Below are 24,225 nucleotides of genomic sequence, written 5' to 3'. Positions count from 1 at the left end.
ACATCACTTTATGCTTCTCTGCACAAATTTCCTCTGCCCCGTGCCTGTCCACTTCACCAGCTTTGTTTAAATCCCCTGAAATGTGCTACTCTCATCCTCACTGTTTAATATATGTTTGATGTCATGTACCAACAGTGAAGTGATTTCCAGATTCATGTCATTTCTACCCAGCTCGCTTCCTATTCAGGTTATTCTGCCTCACAATCTTGACCTCTATTTCAATCTTTATCTTGCTATCCTGACCTCTATCTTGCTGTCTCAATCTCTATCTTGCTAGCTCAATCTCTCTCTCACTGTCTCTCTGTCATTTATGTCTCAGGAAATGCAGTGATGGTGCAATCACAATAGGCCGAGTGACTCTCATATTGGTCTCTGACATGTACTACCAGTTCCTTTAGTCAGTTACAGTGAAGTCCAGATCTTTTTAAGTATTTGTTAATTAATTAATTTGTTAAATAAATTGCAAATTTGCTCAAGGTTTAAAAAATTTGCTTGAGTTTTATGTTGAGCTATTAGAGTGTTGATAAGGGTCACATGGTGTGCATGCAGTTCCCCAAAACATTTGATAAAATGCAAATGATAGGCTTGTGATCAAAATTGAAGCCAATACAGAAAAAGACAGTGGTTATTTTGAGGAGAGTTTACCTAGAAAACTGCAAGCTATTGGAAGTGAGAAAGTTTAGGTCTTTAGATTCATGAAGATCAATGATAATAGATGCAGAAATGAATAACCAAATCATCTTCACCATCCAAGGAAAAGAAAGTGGAAGGAATGAGTTAAGTAAAACTTAAAAAGAGATAACGTTGGAGGGTAATTTCTCTGAGCTTGAGTCCCTATAATGCATTGTGCTGCGAAACAAGTTGAAACTTGGTTTTGTTGTTTATGATTTTAGTAGGCTATTATGATCTTGATCTTTCTATATTGTCTCCTATATACATATCAATGTGTTTGTCATAAATTTATATTCTGCTGTTAACGGACCTATGCAGCTTCTTGTGAATATGTTCAGGTGACCGACAAAAAAAAATTCTTGATCAACGAGGAATTAAAGGGTATTATGAGTAGACATGACATTGGGGCTAAAGCTACAGTTGGAACAGATACCACCTTATCAAAAGGGGAGCAGGTTCCTGTGGCAAAGTGATCTACCCCTGCTCCTAAATAGCTTGTTTCTAGGTTCAATTTTAGTATAAAGAGAAGAAGAAGCATAAGTTAAAGCTTACAATTTGAAAAGGGCTGAAGGATCGGGGGAAAGATTGTGCACAAATTGTTGAAAGTGCAGACGAGTTGGAAAAATGGTCAAGATCCCTGGGTTTTGTAAACAGAGGCACAGAGTACAAAAACAGAGAAAGATATTTTGTACTAAATTTTATTTAAGCATCTGCTGGAGGACTCTGCCCAATTCTGGACAGTACACTTTAAGGAGGCCCTCAAGGGGGATAAAGATTGAACTTCCCTGAATTTCTCGAGAGCAACATGGGTGGGTTGGAGAAGCTGTTCTCTTTCTAGATAAGGAGGGCGATACTAGAGAAGTGACGTGATTGAGGTGTTCCATCTAGATAGAGTTTATGGAAAGCAGCTGCTTACGTTGACTGAAGGGTCATGAATCAGGAGGTCATTGGCAAACAAACCAACAGCATTACAAAGAGAGACTGTGGCTTAATTTTAATATTCTAGCCCTTGTTATCAAATCCTTTCTGGCCTTGCCCCTCCTGTCTCTGTAATCTCCTCCAGTTTCACCACCCTAACCCTCTGTGTTATCAGTGCTCATCTAATTCTGCCCCCCTGACCATCCTTGGTTTTAATTGCACTATTCCAGGCAGCATGTCTTCAGTTTCATAGAAAAGTACAGCACAGTACAGGCTCTTCGGCCCACGATGTTATGCCATGGAATAATCCTAATCCAAAAATAAAATAACCTAACCTACATACCCCTCAATTCACTGCCGTCCATGTGCATGTCCAGCAGTCGCTTAAATGTCACTAATGACTCCGCTTCCATGACTACCACTGACAAATTATTCCATGCGCTCACAACTCTCTGGGTGAAGAACCTCCCTCTGACATCTCCTCTATACCTTCCTCCTAACACCTTAAAACTATGACCCCTCGTGGCAGTCAATCCTGCCCTGGGGAAAAGTCTCTGGCTATCGACTCTATCCATGCCTCTCATTACCTTGTACACCTCGATCAGGTCACCTCTCTTCCTCCTTCTCTCCAGAGAGAAAAGTACGAGCTCAGTCAACCTCTCCTCGTAAGACAAGCTCTCCAGTCCAGGCAGCATCCTGATAAACCTCCTTTGCACCCTCTCCAAAGCCTCCACATCTTTCCTATAATAGGGCGACCAGAACTGGACACATTATTCCAAGTGTGGTCTCACCATGGTTTTGTCGAGCTGCAGCACAACCTCGTGGCTCTTAAACTCGATCCCCCTGTTAATGAAAGCCAAAACACCATATGCTTTCTTAACAACCTTATCCACCTGGGTGGCAACTTTGAGGGAGCTAAGCACTTGAACACCAAGATCCCGCTGTTACTCCACGCTGCCGAGAATCCTGCCTTTAATCCTATATTCAGCATTTAAGTTCAGCCTTCCAAAACGCATTACCTCGCATTTATCCAGGTTGAACTCCATCTGCCATTTCTCAATCCAGCTCTGCATTCTGTCAATGTCTCGCTGAAGTCTGCAATAGCCCTCGGTACTATCAACGGCACCTCCAACCCTTGTGTCATCAGCAAACATACTAACCCACCCCTCAACCTCCTCATCCAAGTCATTTATAAAAACTACAAAGAGCAGAGGCCCAAAAACAGAGCCCTGCGGGACACCACTCAGCACTGACCTCCAGGCAGAATACTTACCATCTACCACTCTCTGCCTCCTGTCAGCCGACCAATTCTGAGTCCAGGCAGCCAAATCACCCTGTATCCCATACCTCCTGACTTTATGAATGAGCCTGCCATGGGGAACTTTATCAAATGCCTTGCTGAAGTCCATGTACACCACATCCACTGCTCGACCCTCGTCAACCTATCTCATGACCTCCTCAAAGAACTCAAAAGATTTGTAAGGCATGACCTGCTCCTCACAAAGTCATGCTGCCTCCCTTTAATCACGCTATGCTTTTCCAAGTAGTCATAAATCCTATCCCTCAGAATTCTTTCCAAAACCTTGCTGACCACAGATGTAAGACTGACTGGTCTGTAATTTCCAGGGATTTCCCTATTCCCTTTCTTGAAAAGAGGAACAACATTTGCCTCCCTCCAATCTTCCGGCACGACTCCTGTGGAGAGTGAGGAAGGAAAGATCTTCGCCAGTAGCTTAGCAACCTCCTTTCTCGCTTCCCGGAGCAACCTAGGATAAATCTGGTCTGGCCCTGGGGACTTATCAATCTTAATGTTTGCCAAAATTTCCAGCACATCAACTTCCTCAATCTTGATCTGTTCAAGCCTGTTTTCCTGCTCCTCAAAGTTCTCATTCACAACAAGGTCCCTTTCCTTAGTGAAAACCAAAGCAAAAAACTCATTTAGGGCTTCCCCTATCTGCTCAGACTCCACGCACAAGTTCCCTACGCTATCCCTGATTGGCCCTATCTTCTCCCTGATCATTCTCTTATTCCTCACGTATGAGTAAAATGCCTTCGGGTTCTCCCTAATCCTTCCTGCCAAGCCTTTTTCATGCCCCCTCCTGGCCCTCCTCAGTCCACTTTTGAGCTCCTTCCGATCAAGCCTGTGTTTCCTGGGTCCTTTCTATCTCTTGGCTTCATCTTCCTCCTTTACTCCTTTCCTTCTCTATACTGTAAATGGAAAAGCCCTGGACAAAATTGATGCATTGAGAGATCTGGGTGTTCAGGTCCATTGTACCCTGAAGGTGGCAACGCAGATCGACAGAGTGGTCAAGAAGGCATTCGGCATGCTTTCATTCATCGGACAGGGTATTGAGTACAAGAGTTGGCAGGTCATGTTACAGTTGTACAGGACTTTGGTTTGACCACATTTGGAATACTGTGTACAGTTCTGGTTGCCACATTACCAAAAGGATCTGGATGCTTTGGAAAGGGTGCAGAGGAGGTTCACCAGGATGTTGCCTGGAATGGAGGGCGCTAGCTATGAAGAGAGTTTGAGTAGCTTAGGATTATTTACATAGAAAGACGAAGGTTGAGTGGGGATCTGATTGAGATCTACAAAATCATGAGATGTATAGACAGGGTGGATAGCAAGAAGCTTTTTCCCCCAGAGTGGGGAGCTCAATTACTAGGGGTCACGATTTCAAGGTGAAAGGAGAAAAGTTTAAGGGAGATATACGTGGAAAGTTCTTTACACAGAGGGTGGTGGATGCCTGGAACAAGTTGCCAGCGGAGGTGATAGAGGCGGGCACAAAAGCAACATTTAAGATATATCTAGACAGATACATGAATGGGCAGGGAGCAGAGGGATACAGTTCTTTGGAAAATAGGTGACAGGTTTAGATAGAGGATCTGGATCGGCACAGGCTTGGAGGGCCAAAGGGCCTGTTCCTGTGCTGTAATTTTCTTTGTTCTTTACAACATTTTTAAAATCAACCAGACTCACTCAATACTTAATCTTGCCTTATGTGGATGCCATGTTTGCTGTTATAATGCTGTCATAAAGCTTCATGGGATAGTTTATGACATCAACGTTACTATATAAACTTGTGTTATTGTTGAGTGGTTCAGCTGTATATTGCTCTGCCTGAGAAGTGGAAACAAAACAGATTCAATTGACATTTACCAAAGAAAACTGGAGAAGTAGAAAAAGAGTGAAAATTTGCAGGATAATTCGGAAAAGGCAGAGGAGTGAAATTGGCTGAGATGGTCGTTCAGGAGTACATTATGGACACAATGGGTTGAATGACCTCTTCCTGTTCCATCACCATTCTATGATTTGATAATTTCAGTATTTTAAAGGCTGTGATGAAGCTCATATCTGCAATAGTGAGGGTGGAGGAGGATGTTTCCTGGGATCTTGGAAGTTCCTCTTGAAAGTTTATCCTTATGACCTGGGTTGGAAAATCAAATACAGCATACATCAAGGAGGATAGCGCATGTTGAGAGGGAGAAGCAGCAATGTAGACAAGAGGAGTAGTTAGAAGGGCAGTAATAGATGCGCAGGATATGGGTGTAAACTGAGGTGTCCCACGGTGGTTGGTTTCCTCAAGAACCATAGTGAGATCTGACATTACTGATCATTTATCTCTGGATTACTCATCTACTAATACAACCGTGATGCCACCATATCTTGCATCCAGCTTCTGCTGAAATATACCTCTACTGGTTTCCTCAATGATTCCATGTGGTAGTGGGATTCCATATTCTAAACATTGTCTCAGTAAAGAAGCTTTTTCTAAATTCTTGGCTGGATCTTTCTTTATGATCCTCAGTCCTGTCTTCCTTACAACTTGTAACAACTTATCTCTGTCTGAACTGGTCATAGCCTCTCACAATCTTAAAGGCCTCTCTGAGGTCACCTCTTCAGTCTTCTCCTCTCTGGAGGAAAGAACTCCATGTTGTCTAATCTTTTTCCAGTGAACTTCCAGAGCATGTTGGAGATGCCGCCCACTCATGTGGAATGCTGAAACATGGCCACAATACTCAGTTTACCCAGATACAGTGCCGTATGATTCAATCCCTGAATGTACAAGTCATTGGGACTACTTACAGGAGTGATCAATACCCCTGAACCCAAGTGAATACTGAGAGCAGACCTTTATCCTGGGGCTTGGGAAAAACATTTGTATTTGTAAATTTCTATGCAATCCCTACACTGTGGAAACAGCCATTCAGCCCAACAAATCCAAACTGACACTTTGGAGAGCATTCCACCCAGGCCCATCCCCCCAGCCTATTAGGGTAACCCTGCATTTTCCATGACTAACGCACCTAATCTACAGATCCCTGAGTGCTATAGGTAATTTAACACGGCTAATCCACCTAGCCTGCACATCTTTGGACTGTGGAAGGAAACTAGCGCACCTGGTGAAAACCCACACAGACATGGGGAGAACATGCAAACTCCACGCAGACAATCAGCCAAGGGTAGAATTGGAGTTGGCACAGAAGCACAACACTGGGTCAGAATAAAGATCAACTTGTTGGGCCCAATAAACAAAAACAAAGTTCCTGGAAAAGCTCAGCAGGTCTGGCAGCAAGGAAAAAACAGAGTTAACATTTCGGGTCTGGTGACCCTTCCTTAGAACCCGGTAAATGCTTGCAATATTTAAAGCACTACTGGGCGGTTAAAGTGAATCATTTTCTTTTGCCAAGACCAGCACTGACTACAGTTACAAATAGACACAATTATCACCATTGTCCCACTCGTAATGGCAAGGAAAATCATTCCGATGTGCAAATTTATTCAAAGATGAGACTAATTCACCAATATTACACAAGGGTTTCAAGTCTCTAAAACAGACGCAACGAGAAACACTGGAGAAATTCAGCAGGTCTGGCACCATCTCTTGGGAGAGAAACAGAATTAATATTTCGAGTCCAGTATGACACTTTTTCAGAATCTAGCAAGTCCCCAAGTTCTACCAAGATCTTGTTCTTTCTGCATCCTGCCATTACCCAGCTGTCAGTCAGAACATTGACTGCCGGGGAAGCTGCAATGATAGCAGTTTAATGAGAAGAGGACGAGTTCTAGAAAGGGCAAGCGTCCGTTTCTGCCAGGTTAACACATGCATCAATAGACTTTGACCATTGACACATGCCTCTTTAGATGTGGCCTTACCTTCGTGGTGGAGGGACGCTCTTTTTGTTTGTGACGAATCCAGATTTTGGAGCTGCGCCTGCTTTCTGGAGATACATGGAGGGATAATACCCTGTAATATCACCTTTCCTGTTTCAATGAAAGAATGGAGTCATGACTTGGAAGTGAATCAAAATCTTTTGGCACTGATAGATGGCAGGTACTTACATAACATAATAAACCCTTTGCATAAGGTGAGGAATAAAATAAGGCCTTTGCCAGGAATTCATGGAAAATACTCAGTGAACTGAGCAGTGAGAGTGAGGACGTGTGTCATATGGGTGTGTGTGTGTGTGACTGTGTGTTTGTCTAACTGTGTGCATGAGAATGTGTGTGCGTCTGAGTGAGTATGTGAGAGACAGAGACAGAGACAGAGACAGAGACAGAGACAGAGACAGAGACAGAGACAGAGACAGAGAGACAGAGAGACAGAGACAGAGACAGAGAGACAGAGAGACAGAGAGACAGAGAGACAGAGAGACAGAGAGACAGAGAGACAGAGAGAGGGAGAGAAAGAGAGAGAGAGAGAGAGACTGTGTAAACCCTTTATCTACTGTAGAATGTCCCAAAACTCTTTACAGCCAATGAAATATTTCTGAAAAGCCACCAGACAAGTGTTGTCCCTTATTCTTACATCAGGTCTTCAGTCTTCACTCCAACATCAGTCTCACTTCCGTGATGGGCAAATTATTGGGGAGGATTCTGAGAGATAGTATTTATGATTATTTGGAAAAGCACAGTTTGATTACAGATAGTCAGCATGACTTTGGGACGAGCAGGTCATGCCTCATAAGCCTTAGTGAATTCTCTGAGGATGTGACAAAACACATTGATGAAGGTAGAGCAGTGGATGTGGTGTATATGGATTTCAGAAAGGCGTTAGATAAGGTTCTCCATTGTAGGCTCATTTAGAATGTAAAGAAGCATGGGATTCAGGGAAATTTGGCTGTCTGGATACAGAATTGACTGTCTAATAGTGGTAGTAGATAGAAAATATTCAGCATGGAGTTCGGTGACCAGTAGCGTTCCACAGGGATCTGTTCTGGGACCTCTGCTGTTTGTGATCTTTATCAATGAACTGGACGAGAAAATGTTGGCTAAGTAAGTTTGCCAATGACATGAAGGTTAGTGGAGTTGTGGATAGTGTGGAGGGCTGTTGTAGGTTGCAACAGGACAGTGACAGGAAGCAGAGCTGGGCAAACAAGTGGCAGATGGAATGCAACCAGAAAAGTGTGAAGTGATTCATTTTGGAAGATCGAATTTGAATGCAGAATGCAGGGTTAGTGGCAGAATTCTTGGCAGCGTGAAGGAAGAGAGGGATCTTGGAGTCCATGTCCATACATCCCTCAAGCCACCCAAGTTGATAGGGTTGTTAAGAAGGCGTAGAGTGTGTTGGCTTTCATTGGCAGGGAGATTGAATTTGAGTTTAAGAGCAGTGAAGTTATGCTGCAGCTCTATAAAACCCTGGTTAGACCACACTTGGAATATTGTGTTCAGTTCTGGTCACCTCATTATAGGAAAGATGTGGAAGCTTTAGAAAGGGTGCAGTGGAGATTTACTAGGATTCATTCTGGACTGGAAGCAGGTCTTATGAGAAAAGTTGAGGGATCTAGGGCTTTTCTCATTGGAGCAAAGAAGGATGAAAGGTGACTTGATAGAGGTGTACAAGACGATGAGGCATAGATAGAGAGGATAGCCAGAGACCTTTTCCTAGGGTGGAAATGATTATTATGAGGGGGCATAATTTTAAGGTGATTAGAGGAAGGTATAGGGCAGATGTCAGAGATAGGTCCTTAACTCAGAGTGGTGGATGCATGGAATGCACTGCCAGTGGTGGTAGTAGAGTCAGATACATCAGGGACATTTAAACGACTCTTGGATAGGCACATGGATGATAGTAAAATGAAGGTATGCAGGTTAGTTTGATCTTAGAGTAGGATAATAGGTCAACAAAACATTGTGGGCCAAAGGGCCTGTACTGTGTTGTATTGTTACATGTTCTATGTTCTAGGAACAGCAGCGAAAAAGCCACACACTGCTCAAGGCACAGAGCCAACACACCCTCTCACATATACTACACTATCCTCTCACCCTTGTCTCTGTTTAAGCACAGACAGTTTACCTGCTCTTAGCTGCATTCAGTCGATACTCCCTCTCTAAGTCAGAGCTACACTGTTCCCAATGCCCACTGAAGAGCTGCTTCTTTTGAGTTGATTTGATTTATTTCTTGTCAAGTGTACGCAAGTACAGTGAAAATCCTTATTTGCGAGTAGCACAGGCAGATCATAGTAAGGAGGACGCACAGATCGTTGGGTGTAAAAAACTTAGACAGACAAATTTAGAATTTAAGTTTGAAAGAGTAGAACGGTTATAAGAAATGTGAGAGTTAGAACTGTAGGGAACTCGCAAGGAGTGACACAGTATTGGTACCATCATGAATTTCATCAGCCACAAACAAGGGATCAGCCAATTCTAAAAATAAGCTATTAATGCCAGCAAAAATAACCAATAAACAAAACAAACAGAGGCTGCAGTTCATCCCCATGGTGGGAATCAAATGCTGGCATCATGACTGAGAAACATTCCAACATAGCTTGCACTCAGCTGTCATCAACTGGAACTGGGTGTCAGTCAGCTCCTGCCTGGTTTGTAGTGCCCAACACTCTATCACACACAAGGAGAGCTTGGCATCTCGGTGTGTGTCAGGCAGCAAGGTGCCTCAACCTCTCACCTCCCCAACCAAGACATCTGAAACTGACAAGCAACCTTCCTTTGCGTCCACAATGAGCAGCCCGTTCGAACAGAAGTGATGACAGCCTTTGGCACTGGCTGAAGCTCCAACATAGTCACAGGCATGTCTTAGCATGGCGTAACATTCACTCAGGCACAAAACGTGCAGATATTAAGAGTACAAACAAGGTGTTCCCTGAGTTGTAGCCTAGTCCCTTCTGTGGGCTGGGTCCCTCTCCATGTCTATATGGTCTTAAGCAAGACATTCGACAAGGTTCTGCATGGTTAGCAAGGTTAGATCACATGAAATACAAGGAGAGCTAGCTAACTGGATACAAAATTAGCTTTAAGATAGGAGACAAAGGTGGCTGGTTCTCTATTGGACTGTAGGCCTGTGACCAGCAGTGTGCCACAAGGCCCGGTGCTGGATCCAGTGCTTTTTGTGACTTATACAAATGATTTGGATGTTAATATAAGAGAATAGATAGTAAGTTTGCAGTTAACTCCAAAATAGGTGATGTAGTGGACTGTGAAGAAAGTTATCTCCGAGTATGACGGGACCTTGATCAGATGGGCCAACTGGCTGAGGAGTCACAGACAGAATTTAATTTAGATAAACATGAGGTGTTGCATTTTGGTAAGGCAAATCAGGGCAGGACATGTACACTTAATGGTAGGGCACTGGGACTGTGGCTAAGCGGGGCTCAGTGGTGCAGGTACATGGTTCTTTGAAAGTGAAGTCGCAAGTAGACAGGGTGTTGAAGAAGGCAGATGGAACACTTGCCTTCATTGGTCAGTGCATTGAGTAGAGGAGTTGGGAGATCATGTTGCGGTTGTACAGGAGGTGGGGCCACTTTTAGAATACTGCATTCAGTTCTGGTCCTGCTGCTTTAGGAAAGATGTGAAACTTGAAAGGGTTCAGCAAAGTGTTACAAGGACATTGCTGGGATTTGAGGGTTTCAGCTATGGAGAGAGATTGTATAGGCTGGGGATTTCATCCCTGAAATATCAGAGGCTGAGAGGTGACCTTATAGAGTTTTATAAAATCACGAGGGGCATGGGGTGGGGTGAATAGCAGAGGGTGTCGGTTTAGCTTAGTTGGCTAAACAGTTAGTTTGTGAAGCAGGGTGATGCCAACAGCAAGGGCTCAATTCTAATCACAGGCTGAGGTTACCATGAAGGACTCTCCTTCTCGACCTCTGACCTCACCTAAGGTGTGGTGGACCTCAGGTTAAATCATCACCGGTTGTCTCTCTTTAATGAGAGAGCAGATGGTCTGGTAAGACTATGGTAACTCACACACCAAGTCCCTCTGAGTTACATCTTTTTGTGGTCTTTCCCCATTTAAAAAACCACTCTGTTCTTTTGTTCTCCCTTCCAAAATAAACAACTTCATATTTTCCCTTTTTATGCTCCAGTTTTCCTGATGTTGATGTTGTTTGGCCAAGTTTGGTAAGGTAGTAAACTGAATATTAATGAGGGGAGTCGTGGAGTTGACAAGATGTTGAACAAACGTTAATCCCTGTCAATTGGCTGCCCAGCCAGAATCTACACATGCAGCTTGTAAAAAGCTTGTAAAAGATGGAATGAGATGCTGTTGATGTCCCATAAGATTCAGCTCATAGCTTCTGTCATTGATACTCTGTTAGATGTCTGACACTTGTATCACGTTGTAAAAGCAGCAGTTTTTACAAATGATAGAATCCTTATCGCGTGGAAGGAGGTCATTCAACATATCTAGTCTATACCAGCCCTCCAAAGAGCATCCCACCCAGAACCAGCCCTCCCCACACTATCCCGTAACCCTGAATTTCCCATGGCCGATCCACCTAACCTGCACATCTTTGGACTATGGGAGGAAACCAGAGCACCAGGAAGAACTCATGCTGACATGAGGAGAATGTCCAAACTCTACACAGACAGTCACCCAAGGCTGGAATCGAGCCCAGGTCCCTGGCACTAGCAGTGCTTACCACTGAGCTATCATATCACTCCAGAGTGTGTATGTCTTTAAGATTTGCCTTTGTCACTGGATGGCTTGTTGATCCAACAGGGAGGACGTGGGGGTATGGATGGAGAGTACGACCTGGCCGGGATGGGGAGTGGGGAAGGGGATGCATGCAAAGGATGTGAAGACATTGGAGATGCCATACTATTGTGATTAGGTGTGAGAGCGGTTGGAGGGATGCGAGGGCAAGAAGGCCTGGATTGCAGGCCCAGAGAACTGAAGCAGACCATCAAGACATCTCAGCACAGCACTCACCTGTCCCTATTGCCAGGTTCCACTCTCTCTGGGGTTGAGAGGCCATATGTGATCCTAGCTTGCCCCTTCTCAGTGTGAAGATAACGCATAGGGACAGCACTTGCGTGGAAACAGATCAGGCTAATTTGTCAATTCAAGCTTTCAGCCACATTAGTGAAAATCTGAGCCATGATGTATCATAGAGCCAAGGTTCTCAGTGTAGCTCAAGCTGAGGACCTTTGACTAAAACCAATTTACTGACACCCTTTACCACCCAACATTTCCAGCATAGCTTTAATTGGGCCTAAACCATCATCAACACTGACTTTCAATTAAATGTGTTTTCACTGCTTTCATTGGATTTTCAATGCATCAAGAGCTGGAACATGATACTCTATTCAACATTTTTAATGATATAATGACTTTATAGCTATGTAGCAAATCAAGGAAGTAGAAGCATAAAGTTAGTCAGAACAGGTTCACTGAAAATACAGACTGAACAGAGAAAGCACAGCAACATTGATACTGAAGTGTAAATAATTTGGACAAAGAAAATGCAATGTTGATAACAGAACAGTGAATGGCTGTGAGATTGTAGTTATATAGATTTGACTGTGGCTTGTTCAACACACCTCTCAAAATAGTGTTATCTGTGGCTCAATGGGTGGCAGTATGAGTCAGAGAGTCACCAGGTCAAGACCCACATCTGAGACAAGCGCAGAAACCGGACACTCTGATGTATTACTGAGATTACTAAGGGAGTACTATAGTGTGTCACGTGCTGCCCTTTGGATGAACTTCATTTGAGGTGGCTCTGGGTCCTTGAGGATCGAGTGAAGGTCCTTATCACTATTTCAAACCAGAGTTAGGCTGTGTCTAAACCAAAGGGTCATTCCTCGACCTAAAGAGCAGATTATCTCCTTCCTTTTGTAGGAGTTTGCTGCGTGCAAATTGGCTGTTTTGTTTCTGACATTGCACTATTGATTAAGTTTCAAATGTATGTAATGAGCTCTAAATTATTTTGGGACATCCGGTATGTTTGAAACACAATGGATTTTTACATCTTGTTTCTGAGAATTGTACAATTTGTAGATATTTTAGTTTTATTTCACACTTACCTTACCACCCACCAACCATCAAGCAACTTATGAATTACATCAACCAGCTCGTCTTCACACAGAGTCATCTCATCCTCCTGAACAGCAGTGTAGCTGTTAGTGACTTTATATGGCTCACCTACAATATACCACAGGAAATTTAATCTTCTTCAAAATATGTTTGTGATATATCATTTCTTGAGAATGGTTGGAAACAAACCATAAACTACGTCAAAAGCAACTGAATTTCACCTTTTATTGCACCCTGTTCAACAACGTATATTAATACAACTCCCTTAATGTAGAAAAATGCCACAAGGAACTTTACAGGAGCATTATCATAGTTTGAAACCAAACCACACAAGCAATCATTGGTTGCCAATAATCGGAAACCCTCGTCCTTCAGATGGAAATGGTTGTAAGTTTGGAAGGCACTAACTAAGGAGCCTCAGTGAATTTCTGCAGTGTGTCTTGTAGATAATACACACTGCTGCAACTTCAATGGTGGAGAGACTGAATATTTGTGGTTGTGGTGTTTATCAAGTGGGCTATTTTGTATCTGCTGCCCTTGTCCTTCCAGATGGAAGTGGTCACGTGCTTGGGAAGTGTTATCAACAGAGCTTGGTAAGTTTCTGTTAGTTTCTACAGGTGCATATTGTAGATGTTCAATAGCAGAAGTGTGTACAGTCAATGGGGCAGGGAGTGGATGTCATGTCAATCGAGTGAGCGGCTTTGTAATGGTTGATTACAAGATTCTTGAGTGTTGTTGGAGCTGTACCAATCTGGGCAAGTGCAGCTCAGACTGCTGTTTCATTGGTCCATCCTGTACAGGCTCAGGCCGCTGTGTAACAGGCCCATCTTGTATAGGCTCAGGTCCCTGTGTGACAGGCCCATCTTGTACAGGCTCAGGCTGTTACACTCAAGTTTTTCTCACCTTCATAATTGGGATCTTGCTCGTCACTCTCTTCTGGGCTTTCAAGGGGTTCAAGAAAGGAAGCTGGCAGCCAGCCACGTTTACCTTCCATTTGGCAAAACCACCAACCTACATCAAAATAGAAGAGTTGCTGCTTCAGGAATTAGAAGCAAGTTGCACAGTAATTACACAATTAGAGAATTAATAGACTGAAATTGCTTTTCAGAAATGTTTGGATTTTCCTAAAGCATCCAAATGCTTTATGAAAATCTGAATTCCATTAACAGTGAATATATAATCCAGAGTAAAGTGATGGTCAAGATAAATTCTAAATAAAATATTTGTCAATCTAGTGCGCTGCTGACCAATCTGTTGTAATATATGTGTTTGACCTATAGGGAAGAGTCTACACTGTGCGATGAAGTACATTGTGATGAAGGTTTATAACAGGTTTTATGAATGGGGACCTTGAGTTTTGAAGAAGAAACAAATGGGCTGTTGGCTTACAGTTCTGTGAAGGTGAGCTGTTATTCTGTAAGAGTCGGAAGTTTTTTTTCATAGTCAGTCAAAACAGCATTTCCAAGAAATCATAACTTAATCTAAATGACTAGATAAACTACCCAATAAGGTCATTATAAAGTGTTTACTAAGTTGAGCTTTTACAACCCACAACAAGGCAGGCTAGAGGTCAGAAGCAAGTTCAGAAGAAAAAAAATTCCATGCCACCAGTTCCCCTCCAAGCCACTCACCATCCTGACTTGGAAATATATCACCATTCCCTCAGCGACACTGGGTCAAAATCTTGGAATTGCCTCCCTAAGGGCATTGTGAGTCAACCCACAGTAAATGGACTGCAGCAGTTCAAGAAGGCAGCTCACCATCTTCTCAAGGGACAACTAAGGTTGGACAACAAAGGCTGGCTCAGCTAGAGACAATCACATACCCTGGATAGATTAAAAAATTCCAAGTGTCTATTTGTCCCATCCTTTATAATAGATTCTAGCATTTTCCCCAATTCTGACATAAGGCCAACAATCTGTAGTTCTCTCTCACCAGCAAAGTCTACATCCTATGAATGAATTTTTAAAAGGTGTATTACTTAGCAGGCTTAATGTTATCAATGTCAGAGAAAGATCAATGAGTTACTCTGTATCTGTGTGTCTCCGAAAGAGACACAGTGAATCACATTTGGTGAATGCACAGATTGTCACAGAATGGAAATGATTGCAATCTCATCAGTCAATTAAGAAATTACAGACCTCTTATAGCATAGTGGTATTGCCCTATTCCTGAACCAGAGGCCCAGGTTCAAGTCCCATCTGCTACAGAGGCATGTAATAATATCACTGAATGGATTGATGAGAAAAATAGGTTATAAAAAAAAATTAAAGATTGAAATAAAAGTGATAATTCACCAGGGTTGAGTGTCTGTAAATGATATTGCTGGGAAAAGGTTGAAACTTCTTTTCATATACAAGATCTTTCTAATCTGTCTTATATATACTTATTCATGTATAATAAACTTATGCCCTTTTGTTAACTCTTTGCAGTGGATAGTTCAAACCGGCACGTAGCTCCATTCTTGGCTATCAGCTTTTAACTATGGCTGCAAGGTCCATTGTTTTATTGTAAGAGATACTGGTTACTCCTAGGGATTACTACTTCTGCTGTTGAGGCTCCACAAATCCTCCAATCCTAGGGAGTAAACAGGTCCACCCTGCTTTTTCAGACAGTATCTAATTGACAGGGCAGTGAGATGGGGATTAACAATGCCCCAGCTTCAACCACCCTCATAACCATACACTGGGCCTGTTACAATTGCAGACCCCAGGCTCTGCTCTGCCTTTTCAGGGGAAAGACACCCAAATCCCAGAGCAAGATGGAGCCATGGTCAAAGAGATCCGTCCCTCTTTGTCCTGACCTTTGAACTCAGGAAATGACTATTCCCAGTGAGGGATAGGCATGAAACTCAGCCCTTGTAACAGTGTGGTCAAAGTAAATAGAGCCAGTTTTCTGCAAAGTTGGTTATAGCTTTGCATTTCCCAGATGAAGTAGACCTTCTTACCATTTTCGCTTTTCTCCACAATCTCGACAGTATCCCCTGTCTGAACAGACATTTCATACTTGGAATTCTTTTTATAGTCTGCGATTGAACGATAGGTTTGGAGTAAAATTGGACCTGTGATCGCTGGAATGAGAGAATCTTGTTAACATGATGGATTAATACAAACCATTGATAATGAAATGATTCAACAATTTTACAAGTATTCTCGACTCCTACTTCTCACAAGTGGAGCAAAATAACCAATTTTCCATCATCTTATCCCTATGTGTATTTCCTCTCAACGCCGTCTCTTCCTACATTCACCTGTACATGGTGAATGTGTTATGTAAACACATCACTCTGTAAAGCCTCCGACCAGTGGTAATGATCTACAATCACTTATGCATCAGCAGGGACATTCTGAGCTCCAACTAACTCCACTCCTCTGCTTTCCAATCTGTCTTGGCTTTTGCTACTTGACTACGAACATAGAATATGAAAAGATTTCACACAGGAAAACCTAGATGTAGCGGATAGAAGCTGACTGTTTCCAGAAGGAAGTGTGTGTGTGCAGAATGAGGAACCATTGTAACATTGTATGGAAGGGATGCACAGCATTGTTGGCGGGGTGACTACTGCATCGTCTTCCATGAAACTGAAGGTGTAGTCGCCACGGTGCAACTGAACTAAAGGGCTGTTCTGTCATTAGAGTGAGATGACTTGTTGCTGATTTAACCTAAGGGTCATCAGGTCTCCAGCGAGGGGAGAGGTTGAGAAGGAGTCCTTCATGGTAACCTCAGGCTGTGCGGGAATTGAACCCATGCCAAAGACTTGGACAAGCTAGGTGAGTGGCAGAAGGAGATCAATGTGGCAAGGTGTGAAGTTATACATTTTGGTAGGAGGAATAGAAGTATAGACTAAACAAGGAAAGGCTTTGGAAATCTGAAGTGCAAAGGACTTGGGAGTCCTAATTCAGGATTCTCTCAGGATTAACATGCAGGTTCAGCTGGCAGTTAGGAAGGCAAACACAATGTTAACCTTCATTTCAAGAGAACCAGAATACAAGAGCTGAGATGTATTGCTGAGGCTATATATATATAGTATATATCTGGTCAGACCGCATTTGGAATATTGTGAGCAGTTTTGGCCTCTGTACCTAAGAAAAGATGCATAGGTATTGAAGAAGTCCAGAGGAATTTAATGAATTCAGAATGAACAACTTGTCATATGAGGAACTGTGTAGGTCTCTGGGTCTGTACATGGAATTTTAGAAGGATGGGGGGATCTGATTGAAACTTGCAGAGTACTTAGAGGCCTGGATGGAGTGGACATGGAGAGGATGTTTCCACTAGAAGAAGAGAATAGGGCTCAAGGGCACAGTCTCAGACTGAAGATATGACCCTTTAGAACTGAGATGAGGAGAAATTTCTTCAGCTAGAGGGTGGTGACTCTGAAAATCATTGCTGCAGAGAGCTGTGAAGGGCAAGTCATTGTGTGCATTTAAGACAGAGATAAATTGATTCGTACGGTGATCAAAGTTTATGTGGAGGAGGCTAGAGAATGGGGTTTGGAAACATACCAGCCATGATCGAATGGTGCAGCAGACTTGATGGGCTAAATGGTCTAATTCTGCTCCTAGAAGTTATAGCCTTATAGTCTTAAGCTGGCATCAATATGCATTGCAAATCATCCATCCAGCTAACCGACCCAACTATAAAAAGTATTCTCTCTCATTCCACTTTGAATTTATTTCCAATGAGCTAAAAACTGCATCCTCTGGTTACTGATATTGTTGCCAGTAGGAACAGTTTTTGCTTATTGATACAATCCAAATCCCTCATCATTTTGAGTGTTTTGAATAAATCTCTCCTCAACTTTCTCTGTTCTAGAGAAGATTACAGTTTCTCCAATATCCACAGATAGTGGAAGTCCCTGAGGCCTTGTACCATTTGAATATATCCCTGATGCACAGAGACAAAGGAAAACTGCAGATGCTGGAATCCAAGGTAGACAAACAGGAGGGTGGAAGAACACAGCAAGCCAGGCAACATCTGGAGGAAAGGAGTAGTCAATGTTTTGGGGATAGCCCTTCTTCAGGACTCAAGACTCAAGACACTTCCTGAGGAAGGGTAATACCTGAAACGTTGACTGCTCCTTTCTCCAGATGCTGCCTGGCCTGCTGTGTTCTTCCAACCTCCTGTTTGTCAGTGTCTGATGCACCTTCTTCAAGGCCTGTGTTAATTGTAAACAACTGAATTGGATGCTGAGCTGAACGAAATGAATTGAGAATAAGGTTTGTAACTGAAGTTAGAATGTATTATGTATTATTCCTGTACTAGTATTGGCTGGTTGGGCTGAAAGGCAATGAATATTGTAGACATTACAACATTGTGACTTAGTAAGCATTGTAAATAACGTAAGATTGTTCAGAAAAAGGAAAAAATGTACAACTCCAAAAATGGCACTGAATCTGTGGAATTATATCTCTCCTTCCTCACCTTCTAACTCAGCCTAATGATCATCTCACCACCAATGTCAGGAGCTTAGGGCTTCGGGGCAGGAGTTGTCCATTTGGCCTTTTGAGCCTGCATTGTCACTCAATAAGTTATGGCTGATCCGGTTCTGCTACCAACTCTACTCTCTGATTTGTCATTCGTTGACCCCTGCCCGCTGCCCCAATTATCCTGACTCCCCTATCAAATATCTACCTAAGAAAATGATTGTCTAATATGGGGCTTGAAACCACAATCATAATTACAGTGGCATTATCTACCAACTCAGACTCCCTGATGATCAGAGTATGAACTCTTACTTGCTACTATCAATCATTCTTTGACTGTGAGGTACGTTAACTGAGCATGAGAAGGTGATTGGCGTGGAGTCACTGTAGGGCTGGAAATGTGATTGTGACATTCCAAATCCTGCAGACTGCCTGTTCTGACTCTGGGATATGTGCAGCAATTATTCTCTCAGCAAGAAGCATCAGAAGGTACAAAATTCCTAAGCCAATTGAAGTCCTTTAGTCCACCTTTTTAAATGTGCTGCAGAGAATGGAAGCTTGTCTCCATCCAAACACCTTGCTTGGTCTGGGTGCATTTATTGCACAAGAAACATATTTTGCATTGAAATCAGCTCCTGAATTGAGAGAAGAAAGAGATTTGGCTAAACCTCAGTGAACATTAACTCCAGTTACCAGTCAACGTATGGACCAAGTAAGATCACACAGCTGATGATCAGAGGATTCAACAGCACTGAGGCATAATGGTGCATAGTGAAGCCCAGGTAGGTGGAAGACAAATAAAGATAATTATAAGCCCGTTTGCTGAACATCTGTCATTGGGAAAATGCCACAGTCTATTATAAAGAGTTTATAAAGGGTTTATATTATATCATCATATCATATCATATCAATAAGGGGTTGCCTGATGAGGTGGAATTTCTTCTCTCAGAGTGGAGTGAATCAATGGAATTCTTTATTGTAGAGGGCTATTAATGCTATTTTCAAAGCTGAGACAGACAGATGTTAATCATGAAGAGAATCGAAGGTTATGGGATAGAGCAGGAAAGGGCAGTTGAGGATCGAATGGTGGAGTAGACCCAATGGGCTGAATGCTTCCTTCTGCTCCTATACCGTATGGTCTTACACTTGTCACTATCATTCATTCTTCTGTGAAATCAGATGAGAAGTATTTATTAAGAACATCCTCCGTCTTCCTGTTTCACACACATTCCTCGTGCCGTTTCTAATCAGCTTGGCTCTTTCCTTTGATATCCTCTTATACTTTATGTATTTATAAAATATCTTTGAATTTCCTTGGTTTTAGTCACCAATTTCTTTACATGCCTTTTCTTTTCTTTCTCAATATTTTGTGTAATTTTACCTCTGTACTTTTAATACTCTGCAATGCTTTCTGCAGAACTGATCTTTTCGTTCCTTGCAAGATATATTTTCTCTTTCTACAATGTGGTATCTGGATTATACTAAATTTGTTGTTGTCCTTTCTTTATTTTCCAAGGTATTATTAAATGTCAAATTTGTAGTTCAAAACTTTTGATTCAACTACAAACACAGTGTCAGACCAAACTAATCAGAAATAGTCAACTTCTCAAAAGAAAGGGACTTACCGGACATGTTTGTCTTTGTTTTATCTTTTGTCAACAAATAGGTTTCTGTCTTTTTTGTCCTGTAAATAGCAAGCATGATGCATGAACCAATATACCAGTAATGCAATGAGAAAAGGAAATGGAAAACATTTAGTTGAATAATTGTTGTGCATCAGTTTATCTGGCAGAACAACAAATTAATATTGAATCTGGGGGCCAAAATTAACGAAGGTCAAAGAGTAATAATGAAGGAAATAATGGTACTGAAGAGAGAGAAATCCCTAGGAGTAGATAGTTTTCCTCTTAGACTTTTGAAAACAGATGAAAGTATTATTAATGCCCCAACTGAAATCTCCCTCAATTTTGAAACTATTCTTCAGATGGACTCATTCAATTCCCTACTTAAAGAAGGTGAAGGAAAAAATTAGAGAATTATAACACCTTTTGGTCAAGAAATCACCAGAACCTGTAATGAGGAATTGAGTGACTGGGCACCTTGAAAGTGTTCAGTTGATTAAAGAGAGCCAATGCGTATTTATACTGAGTAAATGTACTCCGGTGAACCCAAATGAATTCTTTGAAGGCGTGATTAAAGTTAAGGATGGAAGAACGTCTAGATATGCTACTTTTGTGCATTTCCAGAAGGCATTTGGTAAAGTGCCTCACAAGAGACTGTTCACTAAGTTTGAAGTTTATGTCCAAGTCCAGTGACAACACAAAGGGCATAGATGGGATTATGAGCAGCTTAAAAATTAACGAAGAGTTATTAACAGATAGGAACATAATTGTGCACAAAACAAAAACTATAGGAAATTTGCAGCAAATCTAGCAGCATCTGTGGAGCAAAGAACAGAGATAACATTTCAAATCAAGGATTGTTCATCAGAAAGCACTCAACTGGCTCTCATTAAAAGTCTTTGGCCTAGAACATTACCTGTGGAAAGAATCCAAGTTAATGTCAGGCTGCTGACATCTGACATTTTCTGTTGTTTTCTGTTTAAAACTTCTGTTTTAAACAAAAGCAACAAATTAATTTCAATACAGAAAACTGTGAATTTACCCATACTAGGTTGGTAGCTAGGGTAAAATAGAATATTTCCTAAATGGTGGGAAGCTCCTAACAGTGGTTTCCTGAAGACATTCTAGTGTCGATGCATGTAGGTTGTTGGTATGGAATAGACAGCTATGAACAATGGAATACTCACCTTTATATCTAAAGATAGAAGTGATTGAACAATGGAATACTCACCTTTATATCTAAAGATAGAAGTGATTGTACTTAGAAAACTTAGTTAGATCACATCTGAAGTAGGAATTTAGGAAAGCAAATGGCATTTTAGTCTTTATGGTAAGGATTTTAGAGTATACAAGCAAAGATTTCTGACTTCCATTCTATATGGCCTTAATGAGAACACACTTGAAGAACCTTGTAAAGTAGGGTCATCCAATGTTTCACACAGGGGGCTATTTTTCAATTTTCTTTCACTCAGTGGAGGGGAAGTGAGAACATTTCAAAAAGATAATGTTTAACACAACAATTGACATATATTTTGGGGAAATAATGCCAAATAATAAGTCAATAATTTAAACAAGCAATAATTAATAAGAATAGTTATTTAAAAGAGTTAAGCAGCAGAGCTAATGAATCAAATTTTTTAATAGACATTTTGGTTCTGAAGCAGAGATAGAGGGACCACAGATTAGGTCCCCATGTCCTGATCACCAGAGAATGAATTAGGGACTGGGGCTGAGCTAGGGAGCTGGGTTTAACTATCACTGATGTTGTGTTCATTTCTGGTGGTGTGCACTTTGAGATGGCCTCAGGTAACTGCATTTGAAAGTGAGGATCAATCGAGGGCTGCCTTTCAGCGTGGGTGTTTCTTCTCCCTTGCCTACCTTGTGGATAGGTTTTTGGAACGGAAGCAGGTGGGTATGGTCAGTATCATAATAATAATGACACTGGGCTAGAAATCCAGTAAACCTAGGCTAATGTTTTGGGGACATAGTTTCAAATCCAACTACGGAAGATGGTGATATTTGAAGTCAATTTTAAAAAAAGACTTGTCTAACAGTCATAGTTTCATTGTTCCTGGTTTGTCCATTCGGAAATTTTCCTAATGGTGTCAGGATCAGATCAGAGATCCATCTGAAGTTTCACCTCAGTTTTATTGCTCCACCCACTTATGTTCAACTTCCATCCTGCCCTCAGGTGCCAGTATAATCCTAGCACCAGAATCTGCAAGACATTCCTTATGTCACAATGAGAAAACAGGTCAATGAAACTATGATTGTTAAAGTTGTTTGAATGTTCTGTATAAAATAATTTCTACAATAAATTTAAATTTGTATCTTAGACTGATCGTTATCATATCATTGTACTATTATCCTCTGGTTTTAAAGGATAATGAGTATAGGACAAGAACCTCAACTAAAGCCAGTGCATCTGCAATTAGTAAGAGGATATATTGATTGAAATCAATGGAAAAGAGAAATGTAAAAATTGCTGGCAATTTTCTTTCACTTAATTTAAATTATTATAGAGTTAAGATTACCCTTAAAAAGTACAGAAGGTGTAGATTTACAATAGAGGCAATATAATTCCAATTACATAGAGGGTAAAGTGTATAATGGATTCCTGATATTATTATTATCATAAATACATTGGCCATGAAAGTTGAATTTCACACCTGTATAACCTAGAACATTTGACATCATGTTAACTGATTCATCATTGATTTGGGCTGATAATAGAAGTGGTCCATACTCACGGGTGTGGAACTGGTAAGACCACATCATCGGGGCGGACCTGAAAGAAGTTCAGAATCCACTGGCAGCGGGAGATCTTTGGTGGCTGGTTGACCAAGGATTGGATGTAATCAGAAAGGGTACTTTGCCTGTTCTCTGTGGCCTTGTGACCCTCCAACCATTTGGGAGCTGTGAAGAACACAATGCTTGTGACACTGTCCAATAGAAGGGCTGACTGTCACTGAAGAGATCACCGTTTTACTGCAGGGACCACAGCAGTCAAATTGCACACAGCAAGCTCTCACAAATAGCAAATCGATCACTCAATACACTAACAGCACATCCACATTAATTCTGTACATACTGCACATGAAGTCAAAGGTTGGTCCTGGAAAGAAGAGGAGTTTGCAGGGAGTTAGGGGATAGGGATTATTGTAGTTGGTGGCTAGTTGTAAAGTATCAGTACCTTGGGAAATGAAGGAAAACTCTAGACATGTTACTTGCAAGAGTACAGTTATGGTTTAATGTAGAAGTTCTGTGAAAACAGAGATAGATATGGCATTGACGTTTCAGGATAAGGGGCACTAGCTGACCGATGCGGCTGGAGCAGCTAGTCAGGTTTCTAACGTTTGGATAGGAGATGCATTCACTTGTGTGGTCATTGAATGTTTTCCAGTACAATGGACAGTGTCCTTGGGGCCAGACCCTTTATCTCTGGCCACCTTTGGCCAGTACCTTCACGGGGTGTATCATGAGGACCTCTTCCAGATTCCTCTCCCTCCTTCCCTTCTATCATTAACCGCTCCAGTAGCACATTTGAAAATACAAGGGTGATCTCTCTTTGGCCTCAGGGCTCCTTTTGACATCCCCCTTCCTCCAAATGAAAATTCTAGAGACCCTCTGCAGCAACTTCTGTCAATTGAGTCCATTGCTTTCAGAGGGAATAGGCTACCTTTAAGAGCTGCAGGCTGGCTGTGCGTTGTGCTAATCACACACACCAATTGGCCCCCTGTTCAGCAGGACGTGGATGAGCATCATGTTTCACATTCTGCTTCCTCAATAAGATTTGGGTTTGTTGGTATAAAGCAAGATCTGTATCAACATAAACATTCATTGCAAAACAATGAAAATGTTCCTTCTCCTTCATATTAAAGACAATTTAACGATGACCCTAATCTGCGAATTATGATCTACAAAATTCCTCTCCTTGCACCTTATCCTTAAACACAGAAAATGTCTGAAGCAATTGCTTTCACAATAAACTGCAACTTACAAACCTAACAAGGACCTACCTGGTAAATGGGGGAGAGTTCTGTTTTTTGAATCAATTTCTCCAGCTTCAATAGGAAACAGTTCCTTCAGCATTTTCTAATGAGAGGGAGAAAAACCGAAACGTGAAATTGCTAAATAGAAAACATTAATTTGCCTTTACCAGACACAAAGTTCATCCTGGAGAGAAAGGTAAGAAAATAGATTCTGACACAAGGGGACTTAAGGAGACGGCGTGGCAGGTCAGTGGTTAGCACTGCTGCTTCACAGTGCCAGGGACCTGGGTTCAATTCCACCCTCAAGTGAATGGCT

The 24,225-nt window shown here is 41.8% G+C and overlaps 1 protein-coding gene across 2 annotated transcripts in view; it reads right to left on the bottom strand.

Annotated features, from left to right (window-relative positions):
- ncf1 (neutrophil cytosolic factor 1) overlaps positions 1-24,225 on the bottom strand; it is a 68,763-nt gene that overhangs the window by 6,320 nt on the left and 38,218 nt on the right. For both annotated transcript variants that reach the window (XM_048557467.2, XM_048557469.1), the window contains 7 exons: positions 23,937-24,012; positions 22,668-22,833; positions 19,921-19,979; positions 15,817-15,939; positions 13,773-13,880; positions 12,860-12,977; positions 6,752-6,859 (listed from right to left, as the gene is read on the bottom strand). In XM_048557467.2, coding sequence (XP_048413424.1) covers positions 6,752-6,859; positions 12,860-12,977; positions 13,773-13,880; positions 15,817-15,939; positions 19,921-19,979; positions 22,668-22,833; positions 23,937-24,012 — 758 coding nt within the window. The remainder of the gene's footprint in view (positions 1-6,751; positions 6,860-12,859; positions 12,978-13,772; positions 13,881-15,816; positions 15,940-19,920; positions 19,980-22,667; positions 22,834-23,936; positions 24,013-24,225) is intronic.

This window comes from Stegostoma tigrinum, chromosome 27 (assembly GCF_030684315.1).
Source record: "Stegostoma tigrinum isolate sSteTig4 chromosome 27, sSteTig4.hap1, whole genome shotgun sequence".
In the NCBI taxonomy this organism is placed as follows: domain Eukaryota; kingdom Metazoa; phylum Chordata; class Chondrichthyes; order Orectolobiformes; family Stegostomatidae; genus Stegostoma; species Stegostoma tigrinum.
The sequence above is the reverse complement of the archived record's forward strand: the minus strand, read 5'-3'. Positions and strand labels throughout refer to the sequence as shown.